General features: G+C 54.6%; 1 protein-coding gene across 4 annotated transcripts in view; it reads left to right on the top strand.

Annotated features, from left to right (window-relative positions):
• Positions 1 to 24,836, top strand: part of SLC25A42 (solute carrier family 25 member 42) — a 36,513-nt gene extending 11,677 nt beyond the window's left edge. The window contains exons 2-8 of one of the 4 annotated variants that reach the window (XM_070586701.1): positions 12,498 to 12,610; positions 16,073 to 16,178; positions 18,433 to 18,458; positions 19,028 to 19,194; positions 19,572 to 19,688; positions 20,761 to 20,912; positions 22,465 to 24,836. In XM_070586701.1, the coding sequence (XP_070442802.1) occupies positions 12,530 to 12,610; positions 16,073 to 16,178; positions 18,433 to 18,458; positions 19,028 to 19,194; positions 19,572 to 19,688; positions 20,761 to 20,912; positions 22,465 to 22,772 (957 nt within the window). In that variant the 5' untranslated portion in view covers positions 12,498 to 12,529 and the 3' untranslated portion in view covers positions 22,773 to 24,836. Of the gene's footprint in view, positions 1 to 12,497; positions 12,611 to 16,072; positions 16,179 to 18,432; positions 18,459 to 19,027; positions 19,195 to 19,571; positions 19,689 to 20,642; positions 20,913 to 21,060; positions 21,414 to 22,464 lie in introns of those variants that run through there. The other 3 variants (XM_070586703.1, XM_070586699.1, XM_070586702.1) reach the window with 3 other exon arrangements.
• The last annotated feature ends 1,710 nt before the right edge of the window (positions 24,837 to 26,546 follow it).

Consider the following 26,546-nt stretch of genomic DNA (forward strand, 5'->3'; position numbering starts at 1 on the left):
GACCAGAAATCCTGACAACCTCTTCTCATTTGGGAAACTTGGGGTGGCGGGTGGGCAAAGACCACCCATCCCTGTGGATGAGAATGCTGCCGAGGGTGGGGGGAGGGGCCCTCGGATGGGGGCCACCCACCCTGCTGGCCTCTTCCCTGCACATTGGCCCATCCCAGAAGAGGGCCCCACCACCCCCAGGTCTCAGGCAGAACTTGGGTGGGCTCCTGAGTCCCCTTCTGCTTCCCTCCATCAGACCCCATCCTGTCACCTGAGGGACCCCTGCCCCCCTCAACCCGTCTCTCTCACTGGCTGGCTGGTTCCTGCCCTGAGGCCTTTGCAGTTCCTGTCTCACTGCCTGGAATGCAGCACCTGCCAAAGCTCCTGCCTGCTCCCTGTTATTCTGGCCTCAGCTCTGATGTGGCCCCTCGGGGAGGCCGGCCTGACTACCCAGTCTTGAGTCTGGGCCCCCATCATGCACCTATCTCTCTGTTGGCTTCCTTCATAGCATGTGTCACTCCATGAATTGTCTTGCTCGCTGCGGGAGGGCGGGCACCTTACCTGTGCACGCATGAGCCTCTGGGCGCCTACCACCGTGTGAATGACCACACTCCCCAGGGGCAGTGGTTGGACTGTGGGCAGCCCTGGCATTCTCAGTCTCAGGTTGTCCTGGAATAGGCCTCCCTGTGACTCACCTGAGCTGTCCCACTGGGCCACTGCCTCAGCGAGCTGCCCTTCCCTGTGTCAGTTTCCTGTGGCCACTGTAACAAACTGCCATACCTGTGGAGGACGAAAGCCACGCTTTCTGTTCTGGAGGTCAGAAGTCTAAAATGGGACTGCAGGGCTGCGTTCCTCCTGGAGACCCTACAACAGGGTCCATGTCCTTGCCTTTTCCACTTTCTACAGGCCACCTGCATGCTTCAGCCTGTGGCCCCTTCCTCCACCTCCAAAGCCAGCATTGCAGCATCCTCAAATCTCTGAAATTGGCCTCCACTGTCGCATCTCCTTCTCTGACCCTCCTGCCTTCCTCTTTTAAGGACTTTGTGATGACTTTGGGGTGATCCAGGACAGTTTCCCCTTCTCAAGACCCTTAACTTGATCACATCTGAAAAGTCCCTTTGGCCATGTAAGGTAACATGTTCACAGGTACCGGGGCTTAGGATAGTCATCTTTGAGGGTCATTACTTAGCCCACCACAGCCCTTTAAATATTGGACCAGGGTGGTCCTCACATCTACCCTTTCCAGGACTATCACTCCAAGTGTCAGGATGATAGGATTCCAGGACCTTTGGCTCCCACTCATGGGATCCCAACTTGGTATTGACCTTGCCCAGCAACACCATTCCTTCTGTCTGGGCTCCTCCTACTGGGAGCGACAGGGTGAATTCCCCAGTACCCACTGCACAGGTACGGGCAGCCCTGAGGATCCTGCAGAGAGCTATCACACAAGCCAGGGCAGCACAATGAGCCTGGGGTGGAGGGAAGATGTGGGAGCAGCAAGGACCAGGCTGTGGAGCTGTGGGTGCTTGGCCTCAGACAGGAGCACACGCCGCTTCCCCCGCTGCCCCACCGTGCCCCTGTGCACAACCGCACAGCCCCCTGTATCTCCACAGTCGCTTTCAGGCCCACATGCGCATGTTGATATCTGTCCCTTGCTGCCAGGATCTTTTGGACGACCGCTTCATCGTCCTCAGGTCTCCGTCTCTCCTCCCTCCCCAAACCTGCCTCTCCACCTCAGTGAGTGGAAAATGGCTCGCAGCCCGTGGCCAGCACTGGAAGATCAGAACAGTAAATAACAGAGCATCTGATTTAACCCAGAGGGTAAAGTGGACATCCACGAGACCAGACTGATCCAAATAAGTGACTGAATAAGTAAATAAATGGGGGAGAAGAGACCGTGGTTCCTGTGGAAGAATTCCAAGTCCTGTGTGTCGATTCTCCCCCTCCAGAGGTGGAGCTTAACCCACCCCCGAGGGTAGGCTGATACCAAAGAAGAGTCTGGAAAGGGGAAAAGGTCACTTGATGGAGACACCTGGCAGACCCCACCTTAAGCAAGAGGCCTGGGTTCATCTCACCTGGATTAAGTCTGTGCACTCAGGTGTAATGTGACTGGGAGGGCTCCTCACCTCTGTGGTCCCTCTGAGACCTCACAACCCCTGGCTAGTGGTGAGAAAATACTTCGGACAGGGCCAGCCTGGTGGCATAGTGGTTAAGTTTGCCTGCTCCGCTTCGGCAGCCTGGGGTTTGCGGGTTCGGATCCCAGGCACAGACCTACACGCTGCTCATCAAGCCACTCTGTGCTGGCGTCCCACATCTGTAGTGGAGGAGGATTGGCACAGATGTTAGCTCAGGGCCATCTTCCTCACCAGAAAAAAAAAGGAAAATACATCAGACAAACCCAGATTAGGGGGCGTAGGGGTGGCATCCTGCAGGACTGAGAAGACCTCGGGCTCATAGATGAGATTCTGGGACAGAAAAGGGAGATTTGGGCAATAACTGGTGAAACCAAATAAAGCCTGGACTTCTGTTGATGGTCATGTTGGAAAAGGAGTAATAACAGTCTTGCCGACCAGGTCAGCCTAGGCTCCCTTTGCCTTGATGCCACAGGCCAAGCTCCCATTACATGGTCGTCCTTCTTGGAACTGCAGCCATGACATTTGGGGGTCTCAAGAGGCCCCTGCTGCTTATTTATCTTATCAGTACCTCCACGTGTCACTGCCCACTGTTCCTAATCCACCTGCCCTGCCAGGAGCCCTCCACCTGAAGCCCCACAGCCAGAAGGGGTGTGGCCGGGGCTCTTCCAGCACACTCCCATCAGCCTTTCAGATGCGGTGTCTGCCCAGCCCGTCTGTGTGTCATCGTTTCTCCTCGCACGTGGCATGTGGTCTCCCATGTGCCTCGTTACCTTAGGTTGGGTTCAGGATATTCGATTTTTAAAATCATGCAAGGCCCAGTGTATCATCTCCCAGACATGATTTACACTGGCTTCTTCCAGGCTTGCGGGAGCCAGCAGGCCAGGGCCACCTTCTTCCAGCTGCAAGACTGGAACGTGTCAGGCCCCCAGACACTGGGCCATGGTCCCTCAGAGGCTTCCATCTACCAAGTAGCCCTTTGGTGTCAGCCAACAACAGGGATGAGTTACCCAGGATCCCACCTAGGTGGTGTACTCTGACTTGCAAACCTGCCAGTGCTCAGCGGGCCCCTTGACTGCCTCTTCCAGGCTTCTGTTCCAGAATGGAGCCTCAGGCATTGGGATCGGCCAATGGGGCTCCCAGCCCACTCGGATCTCAGCCTGGCAGTCCATACTGTCACCTTTGTCCTGCAATGCTTCGGTGGACAGGTTGTTTGTGTTCTGTGTGGCTTTGCAAGTTGCGTTCAGGGGATATCCGAGTGCAGCCAGACCCTCCCCCTGCCTTCCCGGCACTGTTGTTCCTCAGGTTAAGCAAAGTCTTGATTAAGAGGCTCATGGTTCTCTAGGAGAATTGTTCAGGTTGAGATGGTGTTGAGGCTGGCCATGGGGCTGGGGCTCCATGGAGGAGGACGTGGCCTTTGCTTTGGAGTCCTGCTCCGGGGCCCAGATTCCCTCTGTCCTTGGTCTGGCCAAGCTTCTCCGTGTCTCCTCGGTAAAATGGGGAGATAAACCAGCGGCTATGACACTGCCATTTGGTGATTAATGATGATGTTTATCACCCTCGGGCAAGGACTCACACTGCCTCAGCTTCCCCATCTGTAAAATATCACTGATGCTCTGGTTAAGGCTGGCCAGTGAGAGAGCACAGGGCAGAGGGAGGTAATAAACAATAGGTGGTGTTGTGCCATTGTGTTGAGTGTCTGTCTTCACCCATTCTCACCCACATGTGCAGTGAGAGACAGGCCCCAGCTGGAGACCCCACAGCTGCTGACCCCCAACACCCAGCTCTGAGGAGCAGCCAGGGTCAGAGTGTGCCTGCCAAGAAGAGCACTGGTCCCCCCACAAACCGGGCAGCACAAATCCCTGAGATGGGGCGTTCACGGCTGCCAGCACCCTTCCCCAGCTTGTGACCATGACCCCTGGCTCTGAAACACTGACTGGACAGGGACAAGCCAGGTCACCGGCAAGCCCCTTGATGGCAACAGACATCTGAAATATGTTTCTCTGAAACTTTTGGCACATCCCAGAAGCTCCTGGATTTCTCAAGGCATTTTTGTTTGTTTGTTTGTTTGTTTTTCAGCTTTTTATTTTGAAATAATTTTAGACTTATAGCGAAGTGACAAAAATAACTGAGAGTTCCTGTGTACCCCTCACCCAGCTGCCCCCAGTGTTAGCATCTTGCATCACCACATGGTGACCAGAACCAGAGGTTCTCAATTTGCATTGAGGCAACACTGGGAACTCATCTCCAGACCGAAGTCAGATTCCCCCGTTTTTGCCCTCATGCCCTTTTTCTGGTCCAGGCTCCCTCGCTGCATTTAGTCCTCACGTCTCCAAGGTCTCCTCTGAACTGTGATGGATCCTTAGTCTTTCCTCATCGTCCACGACCCCCACATGGTTGCTGAAAACTGCTCAGTGGTTTGTAGCAGGTCCCTCAGTGTGCTTTGCCCAAAGTTCCCTTGTGATTAGATTGGGGTTGTGCATCTTGGGCAGGAATCCCACAGAAGTGATGTTGTGTGTTTCCTGGTGTATCAGGTTGGGGGTACGAGCCATCACTGGTGCTGACCTTGATCACTTGGGTCAAGGTGAGGTCTGCCAGGTTTCTCTGCCCAGAGAAATTATTAAGTGTTTTGTGGGGAGATGCTCAGAGACCACTGGATACCCTGTTTCTTGTCATGTTTTCACTCCTTCATCTTAGCGTCCATCCACCTGTGGTTCTTGATGGCAGCAGTGGATTCTGGCATTTGCCTAACGATGACTTTGTGTCCATCATTTCTTGTACGTTTATTGGTTGAAATTCTACCATAAGAGAGAGCTGCCTCTTCTACCCATTCCTTCAGTTACCTGTGGAAATAGAGGAAGACCCCCCAAATGAGAACAATAGAGCCTGCTTATTCAGAGTGTGCTAGAGCAAGCGGGCAGTTGCCATCACTGCGTTTGGCAGAGAATCAAAGGCAGGCAGGGGAGAGGAGAAGTGAAGGCGCAGGTGTGCCCACCAGAGGCTGTTGGCATGTGGAAGCTGGGGCAGCTGACGAGAAGCAGGTGTCCTGTGTCGCTGGTCAGGAGGGCATATTTGGCTTTCTCTCGGTCCTAAGTTGGAAGCAGGAGCCGAAATTAGGGAGGCTGCAGTCACTGACCAAGTCCTAGCTGTTTGGGGTTGATTGCCTCAGGGGTTGTGGCTTGCCTCCCTGGCTGGTGGCTGCACAGGTGGTGGGTCAGAGTTCCAGCGTCGTGTATGGTTTGGCCACTGTCTCAGTGTATATTCTCTCTCTCTTACCTGAAGAGTTTTTGGTTTTTTTGTTTGTTTTGCATTTTTTATTGAGATATAATTGACATATAGCATTATATTAATTTCAGGTGTACAACATAATAATTCAGTATTTGTGTGTATTGCAAAATGGTCGCCAAATAAGTCTAGTTAAGGTCTATCATCATACACAGTTACAAATTGTTCTTTTCTTGTGCTGATGGTATTTTGAAGGAACAATCCCAGACCCCCCAGCCCCTCACAGCAATCCTGTCCCCACCATCGTTCCACGTAGGCACCTGTTCTCTCTTCACCACCTGAGACCATGCAGGTGGCTCACTTCAGAGGTGGCTCAGCTTCCACTCTGAATTGAGGAATGTGCATTTGAATTTTAAAACAGATTCTCCTCTGGAGAGAGAGCCACAGGGCAGTGTGCTCAGTAGAGTGGCTGCCAGGGCATCGTCCACGTAAATATTGACAGACATAACGTGTAGGCAGAAAGCCACCACTGGTCATGGGATGTTCACCAGCTACAGAAGGAAGCCAGAGCACTGAGAGCGAGTGCAGGTCTCCCTAGGGAGAAGAGGCGTCTAGAGTGCTGGACCGAGAGTTGGGCTCCCCAGCTGAACACAGAGACCCTTGGAGAGCCAGTGTCGCCCGCACGCAGAGTGTGGATGTGTGTCTTTGGGTCCATGAGATCCTGGTGGTCATGCAGAAGACACAGTCTCGGGAGGTCAGAGATTCCAACAAAGGAGCCAAGACTGAGGCATGGCAGCAGGATGTCCATATCGCTGGGGACCCTGGGGGGGATGCTGAGGGTCAGAGCTCTGAGCTCTCCCCCATCTTTTTCCAGAGATTGTCTCTTTTTCACTTGAGATATAATTGACATATAACGTTAATTTCAGGTGTACAACATAATGATTTAATGTTTGTATATATCAGAAAGTGATCATCACAATAAGTCTAGTTAACACCTATCACCACACACAGATATTTCTCATGGGGAGAACTTTTAAGATCTACTCTCTTAGTTGGGGCCAGCCCTGTGGCCGAGTGGTTAAGTTCACGCGCTCCGCTTTGGCAGCCCAGGGTTTTCGCTGGTTCAGATCCTGGGCATGTACATGGCACTGCGCATCAGGCCACGCTGAGGTGGCGTCCCACATGCCACAACTAGAAGGACCCACAACTAAAAAATATATAACTATGTACTGGGGGGTTTGGGGGAGAAAAAGGAAAAAATAAAATCTTAAAAAAATAAGAAGAAGAAGATATACTCTCTTAGCAACTTTCAAATATGCAATACAGTCTTATTAAGTATAGTCATCATGCTGTACATTGCATGCCCAAGACTTATTTATTTTATAACTGGAAGTTTGTACCTTTTGACCCATTTCACCCACCCCCACCTTCCACCTCTGGCAAACACCCATCTGTTCTCTGTATTTATGAGTTCACTTTCTTGGTTTTATTTTTTTTAGATTCCACATATAAGTAAGATCACATGGCATTTGTCTTTCTCTGACTTATTTCACTTAGCATAGTGCCCTCTAGGTCCATCCATGTTGTCACAAATGTCAAGATTTCATCTGTTTTATGGCTGACTAGTATTCCATTGTATTTATTACCACATCTTCTTTATCCATTCATCCATTGACAGGCACTTAGGTTGTTTCCATGTCTTCCTATTGTGAATAATACTGCGGTGAACATAGAGGTGTGTATATATTTTTTCAAGTTAGTATTTTCATTTCCTTCAGATAAATACCCAGAAGTGGGATAGCTGGGTCATATGGTAGTTCTATTCTTAATTTCTTGAGGAAACTTCATACTGTTTTCCATAGTGGCTGCCCCAATTTACATTCCCACCAACAGTGCACAAGGGTTCCCTTTTCTCCGCATCCTCACTGACGCTTGCTGTTTCTCATCTTTTTGATAATAGCCATTCTGACAGATGTGAGGTGGCATCTCCTTGTGAATTTTTTTTAAACATTGGCACCTGCACTAACATCTGTTGCCAATCTTCTTTTTTTCTTCTTCTTCTTCTCCCCAAAGCTCCCTGGTACATAGTTGTGTATTCTAGTTGTAAGTGCCTCTGGTTGTGCTATGTGGGATGCCACCTCAGCATGGCCTGATGAGCGGTGCCATGTCCGCACCCAGGATCCGAACCAGCAAAACTGGGCTGCCAAAGCAGAAGGCACAAACTTAACCACTTGGCCACAGGGCCAGCCCCGTCTTGTGATTTTGATTTGCATTTCCCTGATGATTAGTGATACTGAGCATCTTTTCATGTGCCTATTGGCCATCTGTATGTCTTCTTTGGAAAAATATCTATTCAGATTCTCTGCCCATTTTTTAATCAGATTCTTTGTTTTATTTGATATTGAGTTGTATGAGTCAAAGATTGTTTTTTTAGGAGCAAACATTTACAACTGGCCTAATCTAATGTTCCATCCTCCCAATACTATTTTATATAAGTACATCTTTGACCTTGTGAGTGTCTTACATTTTGAGAAGTCCAAGTGTGGGTTTGGAGCAAAACCAAAAGTATTTGTTCCCTGCCAAATGATGCCTATGAAGTACTGTCTTGGTTTCGCATCTTCCTGGAAGTCCTGGCCAGGTGTGCAATTGCTTATTAAGGAGCAAAAGTGTCACCCTGAGCAAGTGGCACCCTGATCTCACCCTCGTCCCCAGGGCCAGGCTGTGACTTCGTTTCTCCTCTTCGCATACCTGAGCCTCAGAGAACACAGGGCACTTCTGACCCCAGAGAGCAATCCTTCTGCTGTGATGAGGGACCCAGGGTGACTCCTGGGACCGGTTCCTCTGAGATCCTGGGGACCTCCTCCCCCCGTTCTGCTGGCTGCACCCCCGGTTCTAGGATTCACTTCACCCTTCGGTTTTCTTTCTTTCTTTTTTTTAAAGATTTTATTTTTCCTTTTTCTCTCCAAAGCCCCCCAGTACATAGTTGCATATTTTTAGTTGTGGGTCCATCTAGTTGTGGCATGTGGGATGCAGCCTCAGCATGGCCTGGATGAGCAGTGCCATGTCCGCGCCCAGGATCCAAACCCATGAAACCCTCGGCTGCCCACGCAGAGGGTGTGAACTTAACCACTCCACAGGGCCGGTCCCACGGTTTTCTAACTTAATTCATCTAAAGGATATTTTGTGTTACTGCCTCAAAAGGAAATTTGTATTTAACTCTGAGGTTAGAGCTTCAAATGCATGCATATGTGTTTGTGTGTATACCCATATATTCATATGTAATATAAAATATCCAAGACATGAAGATATAGAAGGATATGAAGAGCTCCTCTCAAACCACAGCCTGGGACACAGTGTTCCTTCGGCCTGCTGATTGAGACCCAGATTCATGCAATCAGTTTAGGTGGTTATGATCAGCTTTACTGAAATCGAACTGGGGCGGGGGTGGGGTGGGGAAGAAAGCAGAGCACATTGCGGCTAAAAGGGCTATCAGCTACTTGCTGAAATTTTTGTTCTAGTTAGGACATTCAGGCATGAGTGTGTGTGAGTGTAAGTGAACCTGTGATGCAAAATGTGTTTCCTAATGTAGGTTATAATCTAGAAGATTTCTTAAATAACTGGTCAGCTAATAAATATATGAAAATTGTTTTAACAAGAAAGAAACTTGGTATTACTAGCAACAGTGGAAGAAACAAGGTACAAAAGAAACAAAAGAATGTTATGAAACCCTCTTGGTCCAGAGGTGCAGAGCCCGGGCCTGTGCCCTGGAGAGAGGGAGAGAGCCCGTGCTGCAGGCCGGGACCAAAGGAAGCCAGAACCTCCTGCAGACCCGGGGCAGGCGGCTCTGGCACGGTGGAGGGCATGCACCAGTTGAGGCCATCCTGCCACATTCCAGGCCTCATCCTTGTCCACATGGGCTGTCAGTCACTATCAGTCACTGACAGATGAGGAGCTCCAGACTCTGAGAGGTGAAATGATGCCCAAGGAGCCCTTGTTCTTGGTCCCGACCTAGGGGGCTGGGTACAGAGAAGTCCTGGCCAGGGTGTCCCCACATTGGTGGCACAAGGGGGCCTGGTGCCCGTTCTGAGCTTGGACACTGTGCAGGGCAGTGGGAGGCCCCATTCAGTGAGGTGGGACCTCCCTGGGGTGGGGGTGCATGAATCCAGAATCATGTGGCAGTTGCAGGGGTTGGGGGCCAGCAGGGAGTATAGATGGGATCCCTGAGTTCAGTGGGAGGGGTCTGACCAGGGAAGGGCACTCCGGGGGTAGGGGGAGCAGGGTGTGTCCTGTCCTCTCTCTGTTATCAGTGGATAGGTAAGTGCGGGGAGGAGAAGTGCCGACTGCAGGGGAGTCTATACTTCACAAGTCAGGCCCCACCTGCCCTCGGCCCCTCACTTGTCCGCGAGTCCCCATTACTGTGGACAGCACACAGTAAAACACCTGGTCTGCTTCTGCTCTTTAGCTCCAGACAGCATCCCACACAGGTCCAGGTCAGTTCGCCCATTAGTAATGGGCTGGGAGGCATTCTCACATGAGGGCTTAGGTCACCTCTCCCCTCTTCTCACCCACCTACAGCTCCCCACCAGACCTTCAGACCTTCACTGCGACCAGCAGCGGGCAGTGGCCTTACTGGCCCACAAGTCTGTGCTCACGTGTTGGGGGCACAGCACACATTCCTAGGCGTTTGCCAATTCACCCACAAAGAGGTGCCACCCTCGGCCTCCCCTCATCTCATCACGCAGTTGGGTTACTGCCCCCATCCAGACAAACAGCCCCTCACCAGAGGGGAAAACCACCTTTCTCCAATTTGAGCGCAGTCAGCACCTGTCATATTTTTAAGTTATTTGTTTCCTTCTCCACGAGCTGGTTGTTTCTTTGCCTTTTTTTGTCTTGGGTTTTTTGTTTGTTTGTTTGTTTACCAATTTGAAAGAGCAAAGAGCTCTTTATTTCTTAGAGAAATCAGCCTTTGGCCCAAGGGACAAAATCTTGAGGACCGCCCCCCCCCCATTCCCCCAGGACAGGAATCTCCTCCTCCCACCCTGCAGGCCTGGGAGCTGCCAGGAGGCGGCTCTGCTGGAGCAGTGCACAGGCCCAAGGCCCGCTCTGCTGGGTGCTGGGAACTTGGCGGCCCCCGGTTTACCCCTGCAAAGGGCCCTGTCTTAGTTTCCTGGGGCTGCTGTAACAAATCACCGCAAACTTGGGGGCTTAAGACAATAGGGGATGTGCCGGGGGTGGGAGTGATAGAGCCTCAGTGAATCCCACTGACCTGTACCCCCAGCAACGGGCTTGAAAAGATTGCTAGGGCCTCGTGTCTCTTTGTGAGCAGTTTTAGATTTACAGAAAAATTGCGAAGGTGATAGAGATTCCCCCATGCCCCACACACCCAGTTTCCCCTCTCAATGACATCTTATGTTAGCGTGTACATTTGTCACAACTAATGAGCAAATTCTAGTATATTTTTATTAACTAAAGTCTCGACCTTATTTGGCTCTCCTCAGTTTCCCCCAGTGTCCTTTTTCTGTCCCAGGATCCCACATGACATTTGTCATCACATTAGCCTCCTCTGGGCTGAGACAGTTTCTCGGACTTTCTTGTTTCTGATGACCTTGACAGTTTTGAGGAGGACTGGACGGGTATGTTGTAGGATGCCCCCAGTTGGGGTCGGTCTGGTGTTTTTCTCGTGGTTAGACTGGGGGACGGGTTTGGGGAGGAGGAGCACAGAGGTGAAGTGCCCCTCTCATCATACCGTGTCCAGGGCACATGCCATCAACACAGCATCACTGTGATGTGACCTTGATCACCTGGCTGAGGTGGCATCTGTCAGGTGTCTCCACTGTAATGTGACTCTTGTGCTCCCTTCCATGCTGTACCCTTTGGAAGGAAGTCACTAGGTACAGCGCACAGCTAAGGGGTCAGGGGTCACGCGCCCCTCCTCAAGGGTGGAGCATCTGCACAAGTCATCTGGAATTCCTCTGCGTGGGAAATGTGTCCCTTCATTTACATCAGTATGGACTTGTGGCTATTTTACACTTTGGAGTTTTTATAATCCAACACTGCTTTATTGATTTTGTTGCTCAATCTGTTCCAGCTTTGGCTACGTTGATTCTGCTCCCTTGTCCCCCTGTCACACCCCCATTGGTTTTGGTTACTCCCTGGCACTTCAGGGTGCTCCAGGCTCATCCTCTATTCCTGCTCCATCTTGGAAGCTGCTGTTTCTCCCAGAGCCAGGGCCTGTTTTAGGTGGGAAAACAGTCAGTGGCAGAGGGCAAGTGGAGCAGAATCACACTTGCGCATTCTAGGACATTCCGCATAGGCATTGATACGGGGTGCCTGGGAGGACCTGCAGGTCCTGAGGGGCTTCCACGGCCCGCTCAGGGTGCATCTGCATCATTTGCATCATTTTACAGTCAAGTGTATTGATTTATTGGATCATTTAAAGCATAGGAACCCAGACTTCAAAGGACACTGGTGCATGGAGGCATCTCGGTGACACCTGTCCTTCGTCCTTTTTTCCTTCTGGTCCCCTCACTGTGGTTTGCTGAGCTCTGCGTGCACTTCCACCGGGAGGATAAATGTAGGTTTCCAGAGAGGAATCCTCAAGTATTAGAGCCCTTTACTGTAAATTTGGCCACAAAAAGCAGGCAGCCACGTGGTAGGAAAAAGATTAATTTTCTAAAAGTATTTCTGTGGACGGAAACTCAGGTCCAAGCTGACATAAGCCAAATGGGCCTTTGACTCCAGGCAGGCAGGGCCCTCCGGCCTCCATGCCCCCCCACAGCCCACCCCACAGCCCACCACATCCGTACCTCCTGCTGTGACTTCACTGGGGTGGTTTAACCTCTCTGAGCCCATCTACCTGTTTGCTGCTAGGTTTAAAAAAACAGACAACTCAGAGACCTGTTTATGACGATCAAATAAAAGAGCCGATGAGAAAGGCCTTTGTAAATGATTAAGTGATCAGCACTGAGGACTGCCGCATCTGGATGCCAGTGTGGGCGTCCTTCCCCTGCAGGGGGACAGAGGCCAGGTTAAGAAAAGCACTCTTGCACAGGCAGTTCTGGCTTCAGGTGACGAGGATGAGTCCCGGGCCCGAGGCGGGTGAGGGAGGCCCCCTTCTCACCTGGTCTCCCCACACCCCCTCTCACTCCCCAGGACCCAGTCTCGCCATCCTGAGCAGGCCTGGAATGGGTAATGGTGTGAAAGAAGGTGCGGTGCGTTTGCGTGAGGATGCCGAGGCTGTCCTGTCCTCACCCGTCTCTTCAAAGGCAAGTACCTGGCCTCCTGGATGGGCGTTATCACAGGGTCCCTCTTCAGTGCTCCTGCACCTCGTTACAAATCGCTTCCCCCACACTGAGGTTGGAGCTGCATCAGTGCGCCATGTGGCAGGGGGTGGGGGGAGGTGGGACACAGGCCGGCCACCTCCTTTTCCATTTAGAGCCCCATTTGTGATGTGGATCCAGCTGGCCCAACCACTTGCCAAGAAGCCAGAACCTCGCCCAAATTTGGAATGTCAAAAAGTGTCCTTGAGCCCCTTTTCTCACTCAGATTTGCAAACACAAAAGAATTAGCCAAAGGCGGGGCCCGCCGTGGGGGAGGGCGCTCTGAAGTCCATCTCTGATTCCACCCTTCAATTGAATGTACATTCCCTTTTAAAGAAATCAGATCAGCCCTGTCCTTGTTCACTGTAGAAGCAGATAGAAGTTCACCGGGCTGAACCTGGAACGCAGACTGACCCAGCCCCACGCAGAAACCTATCCCCGCTCCAGCGCCGCGGGCACGTCTCAAAGTCCACGGGGTCAAAGGCTGAAGCGTCATCTTCAGTCCTCCCAACCTTTCCCCGAATTCCAGGGGAAGTGTCAGGTGCCCTGCAAAGTGCCAGCTGGGTGAGAGGACTGGTTCGCTGGGCCAGCAGGTGGGGCCACTGTCACCACGTGGGGGGGGCGGGGTGCGGGGCTGCCAAACCCCAGATCAGGCACGGCCAGCCCTCACAGTCTAGTGAGCTTCCCGGCAGAGCATGAGGGAGACGCATCCTCCCTCCGCTGGCTGGCTGGCTGGATCCTGCCAAGTGGACACGCGCAGCACAAGGCCCCGGTGCCCGTGTGCACAGGGACAGACAGCGCGGGTTTTCCTCTCTCCTGGCTGGCACAACCACATCAGCTTTGGTCTGCTCGGCAAGCCTAATGTGCAGCGCTCACTCTGTAAAGTCCCGTTTCTTTGGTTGAGAAGCCAAGCATCTTCTTGTGGTGTTCACAGCCAGTGTGGATCCCGTCTGTGACTTGCCCACTTTCTCTCTCCTGGGCTGTCTCGTCATCCTTCATTTGCAGGCTCTCTCTATATAGTGGGTATGGAGACTCTGACCATTCGGTGATGCCTGTGCCCAGCTCTTTATGAACACACCAGCCGTGGTCACTTAAGAGTCACTGGAAGCATCAGCCCAAGGCAGCAGCCTCCACTGAGCACGGCAAGTGGGCTCACAGCATGTCCCCGGAGTACGACCTCGCAAGTTAGGGGTTAAGGGCATATGTGTCCCGATGTGCCTTGTGATTTAAGAACCGCAGACTGCATAGGAAGTAACCTGGGGAAGGAGATGGAAGGGACACGTCAGCTCCACCTCTAGTGCCCACAGGGCCCAGGGAGGGCCCGTGCTTGGGGTGTTGCCTCTGCTCACAGTGGCCCACGAGGGCAGCGGTCACTGCATTGATTCACAAAGAGGAAATGGAGGCAGGGGGCCCGTCGGGCCTTGGAGTGGTACCAGGAACACGACTGAGCATTTGAGCATCTGACATCCATACCCCTCAAAGCCAACAAGACCAGATGTCCAGAGCCTTGCTGTGTGACCTGGAAAAGGCAGCCGTCCCCAAAGCTGGGCCTCTGGGAAGCAAGAGGATGGAAGCCTGTGCTGAAGCTCAGGCTCAGAAACTTGGAGGGGAACACTACCATGGAATCTGTTCTTTGCGGGGGGAGTGGGCTGGGCTGGTTGGAGGGGGCATGGGGGCATTAGGGAAAGGCCAGAGCCCTACAGGGGCAGGGCCAGGTGGCGGGGCAAACAGCCCCTGGGAGTATCTGAGACTCTCGGGAGAGCATCTGGGAGCTGGACCCAGACCAGAGAGGCCATGTGGTCACTGTGGTCGGTCGGGCAGAACCCACACTCAGGCAAGGTATGTGGACAGACTTGGATGGAGCCCAGCTCTTCACCCCTGAGCCACCCACTGAGCTGAACGTGCTCCGGGGAGACCTGCCAATGCCCACTCAGACTCAGGCTGCCACTTGTACCCCCTAAAGGCTCCCACAGCCCTTCTTGATCCCAGCCTCTGCCTGTCCATCCTGGGTTTCTGCAGGAGTCACCTCTTCTGGTTACAGTTAAAATGGCCTGTCCCCCTTCCATGCTTTTCCATGTCTCTTTGGGCAAAGACCAGCCTCCTTGTGGGGCCCCCAGGTTGTGTCCAGCCCCCACCCACCTTTCATCTCTTCTCCCTTCCCTGTCCCCCTCCCTTTCCCTGGGTCAGCCACCCTGCCCTCCTTGTGGTCCCCCAGGGCCACCTGCTCCTTTTCACTGAGGCCTCTGAGTATTCTGTTCCGCCCCCCTCTAATACTGTCACACATACGCCAGTTACTTACACCTCAGCCCCTCACCCCCTATCCTGTCTCCAGAATCCTGAGCCCCCCTCCTCACATCCCCTCCTGGGTTGGTGACTGTGCATATTTGTCTGAAGATTTAATTCACGTCTGGCTCTCCCTGTGGACTGGCAGCCCCATGGGGGTGGTGGGAGCTCATACATACCCCTACCCCATGCTGTGTGTCCCCAGGCCCCTCAGGGTGCCTGGTCCACATCAGACTTCGCAGATTTCTGGGATTATTGAATGACCCGCCCCTCGCCTTCCTTACTCATTTCGGAGCCAGGAAAGATGGATGTGCTTCCACTCTAGAACATTCCAGAGTGCTCCCCACAGTTGCTCACTGAGAGTTCTGTAGCCAAGCCCGCTGGGGTAATGGACACTCTAACTTGATGAGCAGGTGGCTTCCTTAAGGCTCAGATGGACCTGCGAGGGAAGGAGGGCTGTGCAAGTGGGAGATCAGGGAGCCTGGAGAAGATGTGAGAAAGCACTGGCCCCACGCCCAAGGCTGGTGGAGGGAGCACTCAGTGTGGGTCAGCACCATCACCATCAGTAATCCTCGCCTTGGCTGGATGAAGAGCCACAGATGCTGGCCTCTGAAGTCCTGACAGAAAATTGTGGAAAGAGGATGCATTGCCACAGAGTCCATGTGCTTTCCTGACCCCCCTGCCTGGTCCCCAGACCACCAGGGCCCTCCTGACTGCTCTGAAATGCTGCAGCGCAGGAGTGTGGCTCACATGGGTGGTGGGCGGAACCAAAGTTTTCGCCTTGGATGGGTCAGGTGACTCTTCTGTTTGGGGTCAGTCCTATTATGGGACCGAGAACTTGGAACCTCCTGGGATGGCCGAGATAGCACGTCACCTCTCATGTTGCCCGGGCCGTCTTCACTGTGTCCTTTGAAGGCTCTGCAGCCGCTGGACTCAGCACAGCTTGCCTCGTGCCCCATGGCACCAGGGCCCAGCAGGGCCACACTGCTCTGGCCACTGTGCACCTCAAGGCCCTGGACCAGGGGTGGGGGGAAGGCAGTCCTCCTGGGTACTGGGCACCGTCCCCAGTAGAGCAGGCCCCTCTCCTCCCTCTCTGACCCCACGCGTTTGGGTGTTTTCTTGCAGAGCGATCACAGGCAAGTTCTCAGCTCCCTCCTGTCCGGGGCCCTGGCTGGTGCTCTCGCCAAAACGGCAGTAGCTCCCCTAGACCGAACCAAAATCATCTTCCAAGGTAAACGTGGTCTGTCCGTCTGTTCCGTGCAGTAGAGATGCTGCCAGGCAGTCACCGTCCTCCTCCACAGCCCCCCCAAACTGCACTGCAAATTGGCTTTAAAAATGCCTCTTTAAAACCCACTTAGAAACTCTGTTAGTGTCCAGGGGCTGCCATCGCAAAGCACCCCCAACCAGGCAGCACAGAACAGGAATTTATGGTCTCACGTTCCGGAGGCCAGAGGCTGAAATCAAGGGGTCACCCAGGTTAATTCCTTCTGGGGGCTCAGGGGAGGACACTACCTCGCCTCTTCCAGCTTCTAGGGGCCCCAGGCATCCTTGGCTTGTGGCTGCATCACCCCATCTCTGCCTTGCCCTCTGTGTCTGTGTCCTCTCCTTTTCTTATAAGGACACCTGTCATTGGATTTAGGACCCACCCCACTCCAGTATGACCTCATCTTAATTTAATTACATCTGCAAAGACCCTGTTTCCAAATAAGGTCACAGTCACGGGTACCAGGGTGAGGACATGGACAAATCTTTTTGGGGGACACAGTTCAAGAAGCCATCTCCCTCCCTCCTCAGGGTTAAGCAGGCAGAGGATCCCCTGAAGATGAGGCCTTTGCATCTGGCAGACGGTGACTGCCTCTGTGGCACCGGGCAGGAGGACGGTCACAGCCCAGGACCCCTGCCTTTAGCTGTTTGGGAGGAGAGGACTGCAGACTCGAGCTGGGTCCTCCCCACTTCCTCCAGCGGCTCCCCTAGCCTCTCTGTGCCTCAGTTTCCTCATCCATAGGACAGGACATGAATATCACCCTCCTCCCTGAGGAGTGAGCTGAGGTGAGAGAGGGCAGGCTGCGGCTGAGCAGGCATCTCCCTGTGCCTCCCGGAGCAGATGCCCAGGGTGGCGCCCTGCAGGGAGCTGGGTTAACTCTGGAGGCTGTAGGTGTGCACACATGTTCACACACAGTGCAAGGACGTCCGGGAACACAGCAGATGCACAGGAGTGAGGAGGGGAGGCTGCAAGACTGCCACCCCTCGTGGCCTATATTTCTAGGTCCTTGTGGCCACTATGGCAGAGCACACCATGGAGCAAGGGAGCCAGCCAGGCTGCCACAGAGGGTGGGAGAGGTGGGTTAAGGGCGCCAGTACCAGGCCTGTTACCAAACCAGGTTCGTTTTTGCCTGCTGCCCAGAAAGCCAAACACTGAGACAACAAGATCACAGCAGAGAGAGGGTTTACTCACAAGGCAGCCACGTGAGGAAGGGAGAGCATGAGCCTCAAATTCGCTTCCCCGAAAATAGGGACTCAGGGATATTTATGGGATGGGGGGCAAGGTGGTCTGAAATGTGGAGAGAGGTGATTGGAGGTGAGGAGAGGTGAGGGAATTGATGACCTGCGCAAGTGTAGTCAGACTCCACGCCTCTTCACAGGACGTGTGCTCACAAAATGGCGGCATTAGCATGATCTGAGGGGGGAGTCTTTAGCCTCTTGATGTCAAAATGTCACTTATCGGACGTCTCCATGGGCCCGGTTGATGAGTTGGTGGTCTCAACCAGCTTGGAGTGGACAAGGGGTTCTAATTCCTGAAAAACAGCTCGCACACCCCTTACCATGGTGACCCAGGCTCCAGGGGATGTTACCTGTAGGAACCTAGTGGGAGTCAGATAGCATATTGCCTAAGCGCACTTATCAGTGGGTGGGTAAACAGCTAAAAGTCATAACCAGTAATTGCAAAAAGGAAAAAAAAGTTTAGTTCCTAGCTACTTATCAATCGCTAACTCTGCCGGTTTCAGGCCTCCCAGAAGAGAGGGCAGACCCCAGACCTGGAATGCCCCCTGGGCCTTGTCCTGAGGGAACCAGAGCCCCTTGGCTGATCCCCACATGGCTGGCGGCTGGCACACCTTCCCCAAAGGGTTTGGTTAGACTGGAGTCCAGCCAGCGTAGGGCTGCTGAGTGTCGACCCTCCAGAGGCACCTCTTCCCACAGGCCCCTGCTGAAGACTCTTACTGTCTCCGGAGGTCAGATGGCAGCTCAGCTCCCCTTCCTGGAGACAAGCTGGTGTGCAGAGAGGCCCTGGGTGTGGTATGGTGTGGTGTGGAGGGGTGACGTTGCTGAGGTTGCCCCTAACTGGGCCGTTGAGAGGGGTGGTTCTCCAGGGCTGCTCTCATTCCGCAAGGCACGCTCAGACCGGACCCCTGTGGTGGAGGTCAGGCAGACTGGGGGTGCTGTCCTTTACAGCTAACAATCTTTGTTGTGTTTTTGTTTTTTTCCAGTGTCTTCAAAAAGATTTTCTGCCAAGGTGAGCCAGTAGGTTACCGTCTGCCCTGCTGGGCTGGCAGGAGGCGGTGGAGGAGGGGTGGGGGTGGGGAGACGCTTTTTCCCATTGGTTCCCAACCCCCAGGCCAGTTCCCAGGCTGCTGCGCTGCCAGGCCCCACACCCTGCGCTCTACCTGGCCTCAGCCCACCCTGGGAATTGATGGGACCCCTTGTACCCATGGGGCAGGGACTCGATGTTCTAAATCCACGTTTTCATATTGGATATATTTTTAAACACAGAGCAGGCCGTTACCTTCTTGATAAAGGAAAAGATAGAGTATTTTTAAAAGCTAGACTGCCAGACATCAACAGAACTCCCTCTGAGCGCGTTCTGGGCCTGGTTTCCCCCAGCTCACTGTGCAGTTCCCAGCGTCGGGGGACTGAGAGGGGTTCCCAGTGCGGGGCCCAGGGAATGGGGGAGGGTAAGGCGCAGTTGGATCGACTGGGTCGCCCCCAGGCGCGGGGCTGGACAAAATAAAGCAGGTGTTCACCAGCAGCGGGACCGAGGCTGGCGGTGGGCGGTGACCTTGCGCCTCCCCCACCCTCCCCCAGGAGGCCTTCCGACTCCTCTACTTCACCTACCTCAACGAGGGCTTCCTGAGCCTGTGGCGCGGGAACTCGGCCACCATGGTGCGCGTGGTGCCCTACGCCGCCATCCAGTTCAGCGCGCACGAGGAGTACAAGCGGGTCCTGGGTCGCTACTACGGCTTCCGCGGAGAGTGAGGCCCCACCCCCGGCCCCGCCCCACTCCCCCCTACTGGAGTGAGGCCCCGCCCCTTCCTCCTCCCCCCAACCCTCTTCACTCCCTCACGTCACCCTGTTCTCCGTTCAATACAAGCACACCGCGTCAGACACTGAGTCCCAGGAGGGCCCGTGATCCCGACTGTGCCCCAGAGCCGTAGGGACGGTCCATGTCATTCAGTCATTCATACAAGCAGAGGAAAGAGAAGGCAGCCATAGGCATCCCAGAATGACCTCTACCCATCACCCCCTCAGCTCAGCTGCCAGCAAGCTAGCCGTGGCAGTCCTGCATCCCCCGCCCCTTTCCGGCTGACACCTGTGGGTCTGGGGGTCTCACCTTCTCCCCGCCTTTCAGAGCTCTGCCCCCTTGGCCCCGCCTCCTCGCAGGCGCTCTGGCTGGAACGACGGCTGCTTCGCTGACCTACCCCCTGGACCTGGTCAGAGCGCGGATGGCGGTGACCCCAAAGGAAATGTGAGTCCTAACGCGGTGATGCTTCTGGCAGCAGTAGAGGCTGTGTCTCGTGGGGCTCCTAGGTCGGATGCCTCTACTGGGCCCCTGAGGTTTGAGTCTGGGCCTCTGCATCCAGCGGAGAAGAAGCTGGAGGCTCAGTGCTCTTCGGCGTGGAGCCCGGCTGGCACAACAGGCCAGGCCAGGCGTGTGGTGTGGCTGTCCCGCGAAGGCACTACGGTGGTCCCCCCTCATCCACAGGGGATACCTTGCAAGACCCCCAATGGATGCTTGAAACCACAGATACATCCAACCCTGTATATACTGTTTTACCCTACACATGCAGACCTATAAGGTTTAATTTATAAATTAGGTGCAGTAAGAGAGTGACAACAATGATAAAATAGAACAGTTATAACAGTATACTGTAATAAGAGTTACTGTAGATCTTAGCTACCTCAGCATACGATTTTTTGAGAGCTTTCACCTTTTCACTTAAGCACTTTGCGGCTTCTCTTTAGTGTATCCAAATTGCCAGCATCACTACTCTCGTGCTTTGGGGCCATTATTAAGTAAAATAAAGGTGACTTGAACACAAGCCCTGCAATATGACACAGTCGATCTCGGACGACAGTGACCAAAACAGCCACTGAGTGACTCAGGGCAGGTAGCTGATACAACGTGGACATGCAGGACAAAGGGATGATTCACACCCGGGTGGGCCGGAGCGAGGAACCGAAGCCTGGGAAAGCAAAACCGTGGATAAGGGGGCACCGCTGTAATTGGTTTTCTTAGTCTGGGGGTCGGTTTCTGCTTCCATCAAACCAAGAGTCTTCGTTTTGAGTTGGGCACAGAGGTGTTAAAAATGCGTCCAAATAAAAGCCCCCAGCTGAGCCCCACCCAGCGACCCCAGTGGTGAAGGTGGAGAAGGGTCTTAGGTGCACATTCCCCTCGAAGGCCAAAGCTTTTGCTCCACAGATATGTCAGCATCCAGCCCCGGCCCTGCTGGCTGACTGGGAGGAGCTCAGAATTACTGAGTGGAGGCCAGGGGTCCTGCCCCGTGCCGGGAGGCCTGCAGCCCACCCTCTCGTCGCAGGTACAGCAATATCTTTCATGTCTTCATTCGCATCTCCCGAGAAGAGGGGCTGACAACCCTCTACCACGGGTTCACGCCCACCGTGCTGGGGGTCATTCCCTATGCCGGGCTCAGCTTCTTCACCTACGAGACGCTCAAGAGCCTGCACAGAGGTAAGGAGCCGGAGCCAGGGCCACATCACCGGGGTCACACAGACCTGGAGGTGGGGCTTGAGGACCCCCTTGGGTGGGGCCGGCCGGGAGCCCAGGCCTGAATCAGGAGGAGGAACCTGGACCCCTGACCTTTAATGCCTTACTGTAGGAGCAACCCTGTGCAGTCCAGTGTGTCACCCAGAGCACCCAGACCCACGTGCACAAAGCATAAGGATAAAACCGAGCTGGAGGGAGGAGTACCCTCTGGCGCTTTGGTAATTTTGAGAAACTCCAAAAGTACAGAAACATACGGAGAACGACATAACCCCTCCCATGCCTGCCACTGGGTACAAACAGGTGTTAATAGGTGTTAATGTCCTGCCACCTTTGCTCCAAGGTGTTTTTTGGTAAAGAAAGAAAACGTTGTAGGTAAAGCTGAGGTTCCACGTGCCTCCACCCCAGGCCTCATTGGAAGCGCGGCTGCGCCTCACTGTGGTTGGCAACCCTTCTAGTGCTTTTCTCTGTCGGGACTGGAACCGCAGGGCCTCCTGGGGATGAAAAGTAACTGAGCAGAGGCGGCCCGCACCTGCACCTCCGGCAGCGAGGCTGGTTGAGTCCCAGCCGCCCGTCCTGGGCTCTGGCCCATTGTTTGAGTGGAGGGGTGGGCCGCCCCCTACTGGGGGGACTTCGACTGTTTCCAGGTTTTCTGTGATCAGCTGATACTCAGGCGTCAGGAGACAGTCAGGCATGGCTCTGGTGTGGGTGTGAGAGCCCATTTGGGGTGTTACTCTCCCTGCCGGCTCTGTCCCCTGTCTCCCTTCTCCCGGGACTGGCAGTTTCCTTTATTGTTTCCAAGTTCCAGTTTTTAACTCTTATATTTAAATTACAGCACTTTTTTTTTTTGAGGAAGACTGGCCCTGAGCTAACATCCATGCCCATCTTCCTCTGCTTTATATGTGGGATGCCTGCCACAGCATGGCTTGCTGAGCAGCGCATATGTCCCTGCCCAGGATCCCAACCGGCGAACCCCGCCCCTGAAGCGGAACGTGAGAGCTTAACCGCTGCCCCACGGGCCGCCCGGATACAACACATTTTCAAAGAACCTCTGTGGATGGGTTGCTGCCCCTTCCTCTGTCCCACCCACATGTCCTTGGTCCCTCTTGGCCGCAGAGGCAGTACCAGTGGTGTTCACTGTTCTGTGGAGGCCGAGGTCCAGGGTCGCCCACCACCCCCACGGGCTGGCTGGCCGTCAGGGTCCCCGACACGGGTGACGTTTTCTTTCTTTACTAGAGAGAAAACAGGAGCGAGTAGATGGGAGCTCCGTCTGGGTCTTAGGACTTGCTTATATGATTCTCTGTGCTTTTCTGACATTTTTAAAACTTTTATTCCTCAAATTTGATTAAAAAGGAGGGACTGGGAAGTGAGGAGGCAGAATAGCCATGACCCAGGTGAGAAGGCCCAGGCGAGCCGGTCAGGTCCTGAGAGCAGGGGTGGCAGTGCGGCGTGTGTCGTGGCGCGTGGGGGTGCGGGCGCCTGCGTCGCCCTCACAGCCCGCCCGCCCCTCACCCCGCAGAGTACAGCGGCCGCCGGCAGCCCTACCCCTTTGAGCGCATGATCTTCGGGGCCTGCGCCGGCCTCATCGGGCAGTCGGCCTCGTACCCGCTGGACGTGGTGCGGCGGCGCATGCAGACGGCCGGAGTCACGGGCCACCCGCGCACCTCCATCGCGCGCACCATGTGCACCATCGTGCGGGAGGAGGGCGCGGTGCGCGGCCTCTACAAGGGCCTCAGCATGAACTGGCTCAAGGGCCCCATCGCCGTGGGCATCAGCTTCACTACCTTCGACCTCATGCAGATCCTGCTGCGGCGCCTGCAGAGCTAGGGGCCCGGCGGGTCAGCCCTCTCGGGACAGGGAGCCGAGCTCAGTGCGCGGTGGCCGGCTGACCCCTTTTGTTTCTGAGCCGGTGGAGCAAGGGTGTGTTTGGTTCTACCCCTGGGAACCGCGTCGGAGCACCTTGTGGAACAAGCTGGCGGCTCAGGGGGGCTTGGCCTCAGCGCCCACAGGTCCGAGGAGAAAGCCAGACGCCCTGGCAGTGCAGTGTTGGGACAGGTGGGCCAGCGCCTCCTGCGCTCTCCTCTTCCCTCCCCCCTAGGGCTTGCCCTGCCTCCTGGAGGTGGTTTCCTAACTGCCTGCGCTGCCTCCTGGCGCTCTGTGTCCTTAGACATGCTCCTGGTTCTAGGGACCCAGTCCTCACTGGGCTCACAGCCAGACTTCTCCTGCCCCTTGTTCTGAGAGGACACCCAGGGGAAGGAGGTGCGCAGAGTGCAGACGGCCTGGCCTGTGCCCTGCGCCCTGTCTGGGACGGGACCAGCCTCCTGCCCCACCCCACCCCACCCCGCCTGTCCTGCCTCCGCCATTGCTTCCTAGGTGACATGACTCTTCTGTCCCCAGAGCCCCCTGTTTGGGAACAGCCTTCTCCCCAGAGCGTTGTCCCGATCCTGGCCCTCAGATCAGGTCTTCTTCTGTTGCCTGCCCACCCAGTTTGTAATGTTCCCAGGAGGGCCACGTCTCCTTCCAGGCAGCAGGGTTGGAGGAATCGCCACGGGTTTGGGTCTGAGCCCCACCTGGAGCATCTGCCGAAAACTGGGTACCCAGGTCGCCTCCTGGGGCCAACAAGTTCCCGCCCCACAGCCCTGACCTCTGCCTGTAGGCACTGTGGCTCCTAGGGAACCCATAGCATCTGGCACATCCCCAGCTCCCCACCTGAGCAGACGTTTGGCAGAATCACAGGGCAGTTTCAGGCTCAGTGTTGTCTGATTTCCATGAACAGAGCACATAGAGGTGGCTGGCAGCCTTGATTTTCCCAAAGGGGGAGCCCTGAGACAGTGTACGGCCTGGGGACTGGAAGCTTAGGAGGAGCTGGGGTACTCCGGGGCACACCCAAGGAGCTGGCTCATGGAGAAGTCCCCTGGCCTGCCAGGTGTCACAGGGACTCAGAAATGCCCGGTTTCTAATGACATTTGGAGTTCCTTGATTTTTTTTGGTTTTGTTTTTCAATTTGGCTGACCCTGGGTCTATTCACAGCAAACTGACTCACCCTATCTGGTTCCAGGATGAGGGGAACCAGGGGTCGGTTTTCACAGTTGGCTCAGCAGCCCGGATGTGTAAAAGGATTTGAGAGGGTGTGTTTACCCCACGCCAATTTCAATCATGACTTTCTTTTTTCCCTCCGTTGTGCGTCGCCTCAGACCTGTGGATGTGAAGACCCCTCTTTCTGCCCTTTCTTGTACGTGTCCACTGGCCAGCCTCGTCTCATCCCCAGACTCATCCCTGGGGAGCCAGGCAGCCTGTGATGGCTGTCCTGTTGGGTGAGCATCCCACGCCCTCGCCAAGCCTTGCCCAGTGCCCAGGCTTAGCTGGAGAGGAGGAGAGGCGGGGTGACCCCACAGGGAGACAGGATGGGGACCCGAGGGGCCCCAGGTGAGAGAGAGCAGCAGGGACTGGGGTCCACCCCGGGCAGCTGAGACCACATGGATGGTTGGGCAGCATCCTCCTTTGAGCCTCAGGCTGAGCAGGGCGGGGAGGGTCCCCCAGGTCCTGCTAGCCGCAGTGTGCCTCCCCTAGCTGGCTCAGCCGAGTGGGCCTCAGCAGTGCCACCCCCACCCCCAGCCTGCACTCAGCCGGGCTGGTGCCCTCTGCTGTCACACCCCTCCCCAGTGGTAGCCTGTCCTGGTCTGGAGATACATTTGATGCCATGAAGACACTTTGTTTATATATAATGTTTATATATTTTAAAGATTTGTGCCAAGAGAGTATATTTAATAAAAATCAAAGTGACTTTTTCTCCTGCCTCTGACCCCCACCCTCCATGAACCAAAAACAGGGTTGAAGTTACTTTGACAGATTTTTGAATAAAGTCTTGAATAAACTTTTTAAAAAATGTAACTGTTGTTTGAATTGTTAATACATAATGTGATTTTCTAGAAAACACAAATTGCACAGAAGGGTTTTCACGGTGAAGAGTTTCACTCCCTCCGCTGGGCCCCCTCCGGGTACCAGTTTCTCGCGTGTCCTTCCAGAGAGATCCTGTGGATGCATACCTGTCCCACGGCGTTGGTCGGGATGGGCGGTGTCCTGCCTGGGTGAGCCCTGCCCAGAACCCCCATGGTTTCTCCCTCCCGCGCCCTGTGTCTGTCGCCTGCTCTGGGCTCCGCTCCGCCGCTGGCTGAAGCTGTGGGCACCAGTGTCGCTGTCTGCAGGGAGGGCCAGGACAACGAGGTCTCCTGGTGGCCTTTGAGACTCACCTCACCTGCAACCGGTTGCCCACAAAGACTTGCAGAGCTCCCACCCCCCCTTCCCTCCCCTCTCCACGCCGCAGCTAGATGCGGGAAGCGGAGCTTCTGTGAGCCTCCGGTACTAGGGGAGCGCGTGTGCCTGCAAGTGCGCATGCGTGCGCGGGCACGAGCCGTGCTAGGATGACGTACAGCGCCGACCCGGAGCTACTCTGTCTGCTGCTTTGGTCCGACTGTATTTCTTGCACATCCGTCCCTGTTGTGAACAGGTCTGTCTCACTGTTTAGTGGCAGTTTCCTGTTCCCTAGGGGACAGCCATGATGAGACCCACCCATCCCTTACTGATGGGCAGCTAGGTTTTTAGTGAGGCGTTGAGGACAATGTGGCAGTGACTCCTGGTGGCTGCTGAGCGTGCCCCCACGTCCATCCCAATTTCTGGTCAGTCCCACCTCTTGAATCAGTTCCTGAGCCTGGGGGATGAGGGTCAGCCCTACCACACTCCCCCGAGCACTATGGCATCCCCTACTATAGAGAGGTGGGCACTTGACCCCATCTGGACCTGTGACAGTAAAGATGATGTGTGCTGGCCTCTCCAGGGAGAGCTTCCGGAAGCAGCCGTCCTCTCTCCCACTGGCCCCAGGGGAAGAAACCCCAGTCCTAGTGGTTGTTGGTGCTATCTTGTGTCTGTGAGGTAGGAACGAACCCCATGGGGAAGCTGACACTGCAGGAAGTAGAGCGGAGGTGAGGAGAGGAGTTGGATTCTTGGTGACATTGTCTAGGCTGCTGGATCCAGATTTTCCTGAAGCTTAACTGCCTCTCAGTTTCCAGCAACATGAGTCACTTTATCCTCTTTACTAAGAGTTGAGTTTCCTGGCACTTTCTGAAACAAAACTCCTTATATGTGCCTCTTTGGGTTCATGTGCTAGTGTGTCTGTGGTATAAGTTTGTAGGAACAAAATTGCTTGGTGAAAATCAAGAGATATATTAATGTAGCTAACGCTACCCAAAGAGCTGATGGGGCCTGCCCAGACCCAGCACTCATGGTTATCACCAACGGCTTTTCGCTGTTGGGAAATGCTCCCCAGGGTGGGCTTCCCCAAAAGAGCAACACCCAGCAACCGAGGAGCAGCCCTCAGCCAGCCATTGAGGACAGTTGGAGGGTAAATGGTTAGGCTCCTCGCCGTCTGGGTGGGGCCACGCAGGTGCGGGCAGTGCGCTGTCTCCCCGAGGTCCCCAGCAGGACCAAGCCCAGCTTGCCCATGGGAGTCACCTGCTCACTGGCACCACCTACAGCGTTCCTTCTCTCCCTGTCTCATGTCCTCACTTCCATCAGGGCTCCCCGTAGCATCACCTCTCACGTAAA

Source organism: Equus przewalskii, chromosome 20 (genome assembly GCF_037783145.1).
Source record: "Equus przewalskii isolate Varuska chromosome 20, EquPr2, whole genome shotgun sequence".
NCBI classification, from domain to species: domain Eukaryota; kingdom Metazoa; phylum Chordata; class Mammalia; order Perissodactyla; family Equidae; genus Equus; species Equus przewalskii.